The sequence below is a fragment of the Fulmarus glacialis genome, unplaced genomic scaffold, assembly GCF_000690835.1.
Source record: "Fulmarus glacialis isolate BGI_N327 unplaced genomic scaffold, ASM69083v1 scaffold9097, whole genome shotgun sequence".
NCBI lineage: Eukaryota > Metazoa > Chordata > Aves > Procellariiformes > Procellariidae > Fulmarus > Fulmarus glacialis.
Genome location: NW_009222554.1, coordinates 1824 through 4306, shown reverse-complemented (window position 1 = coordinate 4306; position 2483 = coordinate 1824). Strand labels below are relative to the sequence as shown.

Below are 2483 nucleotides of genomic sequence, written 5' to 3'. Positions count from 1 at the left end.
TCTGCAAACTTACTGAGGGTGCGCTTGATGCCCTCGTCCAGATCATTGATAAAGACTTCTTGGGAAAGCTCAGACAGTACAATGGTGAGATTTCTATATATAACTAGACAAAGGGAAAAGGTGGGTTCCTCAGCAGGAGGTGAAGCGGAACAGGTCTTTGAGAACATGTGGTTTAGGATAAAGGCAAAAAAAAATTGAGGGAAGGGGAATAAAACCTCTTTTCCTTCTGGGCCTGTACAGTGCCTGGGGCTGAAGGATCTCCCATGGTGTAAGTGGTAACTCAAAGCAACCGCCAAGGACCCTAGCAAACGGAGGATGAAAAGAGCCCAGAGGGCCTGGGGATGTGGAGAAGAGGGCTGAAAAAACCACAGGTTTCTGCAGACCACGAGAAGGTAAAGCTGTGCCGAGCATTTGCGTGCCCAGAGAAGACCACTCGGCACTCCCTGTCATAGGGCTCTTCATCTGCTTGTCACTTTGCCAGACATCTAAATGTGCGGCTTGAAAAAGGGCCGCTTTGTTTGCATCAGGCTGAAATTCTGGAAAAGCATCAGCCAGAACAGTTGAGCTGCTTCTGAGAACGAGGCTGGGAAGCCAAAGGCACAGCCTAGTAAGATAAGCCACCCAAAGCGGCTCACGTGTCCCCATGCTTCAGAGCAGGGACCTGAAGTGACAGGGCGGTGACAAGGACATGCCTTTTGCTGTGCCACAAGAAAGCTCACGTTTGGCTGACAGAGAAAGCTGTGAGAAACATCACTTTACATATTCGTGAAAAGACTTTTAAGAACTTTCTTGCTCACACCATCAAAGCTTGCCTGTCCTACGCACGCTCCTGCTCATCTCCGCTCCAAGGCTGACCAAAACCACTATCTCACTGAGGGACGCGACACCGTACAGGTGACCTGCACCCCCTAGCCAGCCCACAGCTGCTTTTACAGCCTGCTGCTCGGGTACCGCAGCTGCTTCTGCACGTGTGCTATCCATCTGCCTCGGCTGCCATCCAGCTCCCACGCTGACCCTTGAGACAAGCCTGGCAGAGACCACGGCGAAGGCAGGATCTCACCCCCGGCAATCCCCAGCAAGTGCCAAGAGCCCGAGCCCGCCTCTATCTCCCCCTCCGTGCAGCGCTCGGCGAAGCTCTGCGCTTCTAACTTACATGTACTAGGGACCTCCATGCTTTCCTCTTCTTCAGAGCCCTCGTGGCTTTCAGCCAGAGTCTCTTCGTATTTACTCCACGAGCTGTCATCGGGACCAGGAAAGGAAAACTCTGTGCACAGGAGAAAGAACAACAGGAGTTTACACTCAGGCCTCCCAGCTGCGTTACAGAGGATTTCAGGAGACGCGGCCGCATCGGGTAAGAACCGACTACGAAAGCAAAGTCACCCCTGTACCCAAGGACAGAGCTGGCAAAACTCAACAGCAGAGAAAAGCGGAGAGGCGTGGGTGGGCGGAGGCAGCCATGTTTGCTTTCTACCTCCCCACTGAGTCCTAGGAACCTTATGGCTCACCGGTGCTGGGGTCTGTAGGGGTTTCTCCTCCCTCAGAGTCATCCGGATCCTCCGCGTTGGGATCCTCTCCTTGCTCAATCCGTGACAGGAGGTCAGGCTTCGAAATGGCAGCATCTGCAAGAGGATCAGAACGTTTCCTTTGCCCTCGCAGGAGAGAGACTCTCAAACCTTCGCCCACCAACCTTCCTTCGCTGCTGGGGATGACGGGTAGTGGAAAGAGAGGCTTAAGAAGATGCTCTCACACATCTGCACCGCTCACCTTGTCTGGGCCCTGGGAACATGAGCGGACTGCAGGAGCACACTCTGCTCAGGTGAGGAGCACCTCCCAGCCTGCAGCGTGAGGAGGAGAATAAGAAAATGCATCTGTGCTTACCTCCAGGCTTCCTTTCTTCTCCTCTCTGCTAAGGTCCGCGGATCCATTGCAATGGGGACTTCAGCTCGGGGACAGCACCAGAGCTGTCAGCCAGCGGCAGCAGGGGAAGTGCCCTCCCCATGCGGATCCCTCCAGCCAGGACCGCTCCATCCTACTCGTCCGAGTCACAGGCTGCTTGCGGATTTTGGTGGGGGAAAGGGGACAATCACAACCTCTCCTAGGGCGGAGAGCGGAAAACTTCATTTCCAAACAAGTGTGAGTCTCTGGGGATTAATTTCCACCGCGTTCTGGTGGATCCATTTGCCGTACACAAGGGCCAAACCCCTAAACCTCATTACTCAAAGGAAACCTTCAGATGAAGCACAGATACATTTTTTGCGGATTTTGGTGGGGGAAAGGGGACAATCACAACCTCTCCTAGGGCGGAGAGCGGAAAACTTCATTTCCAAACAAGTGTGAGTCTCTGGGGATTAATTTCCACCGCGTTCTGGTGGATCCATTTGCCGTACACAAGGGCCAAACCCCTAAACCTCATTACTCAAAGGAAACCTTCAGATGAAGCACAGATACATTTTTCTAAGCTCCAGGCTCAGATCCACAGATCC

The 2483-nt window shown here is 53.4% G+C and overlaps 1 protein-coding gene across 1 annotated transcript in view; it reads right to left on the bottom strand.

Moving 5' to 3' along the window:
• Positions 1–1060: 1060 nt before the first annotated feature.
• LOC104079443 (zinc finger protein 398-like) overlaps positions 1061–2483 on the bottom strand; it is a gene marked incomplete at both ends in the record, with an annotated part of 2596 nt that continues 1173 nt past the window's right edge. Inside the window, 3 exons of the mRNA XM_009581481.1 lie at positions 1061–1264; positions 1506–1619; positions 2034–2095. Of these exons, the coding sequence (XP_009579776.1) occupies positions 1061–1264; positions 1506–1619; positions 2034–2095 (380 nt within the window). The remainder of the gene's footprint in view (positions 1265–1505; positions 1620–2033; positions 2096–2483) is intronic.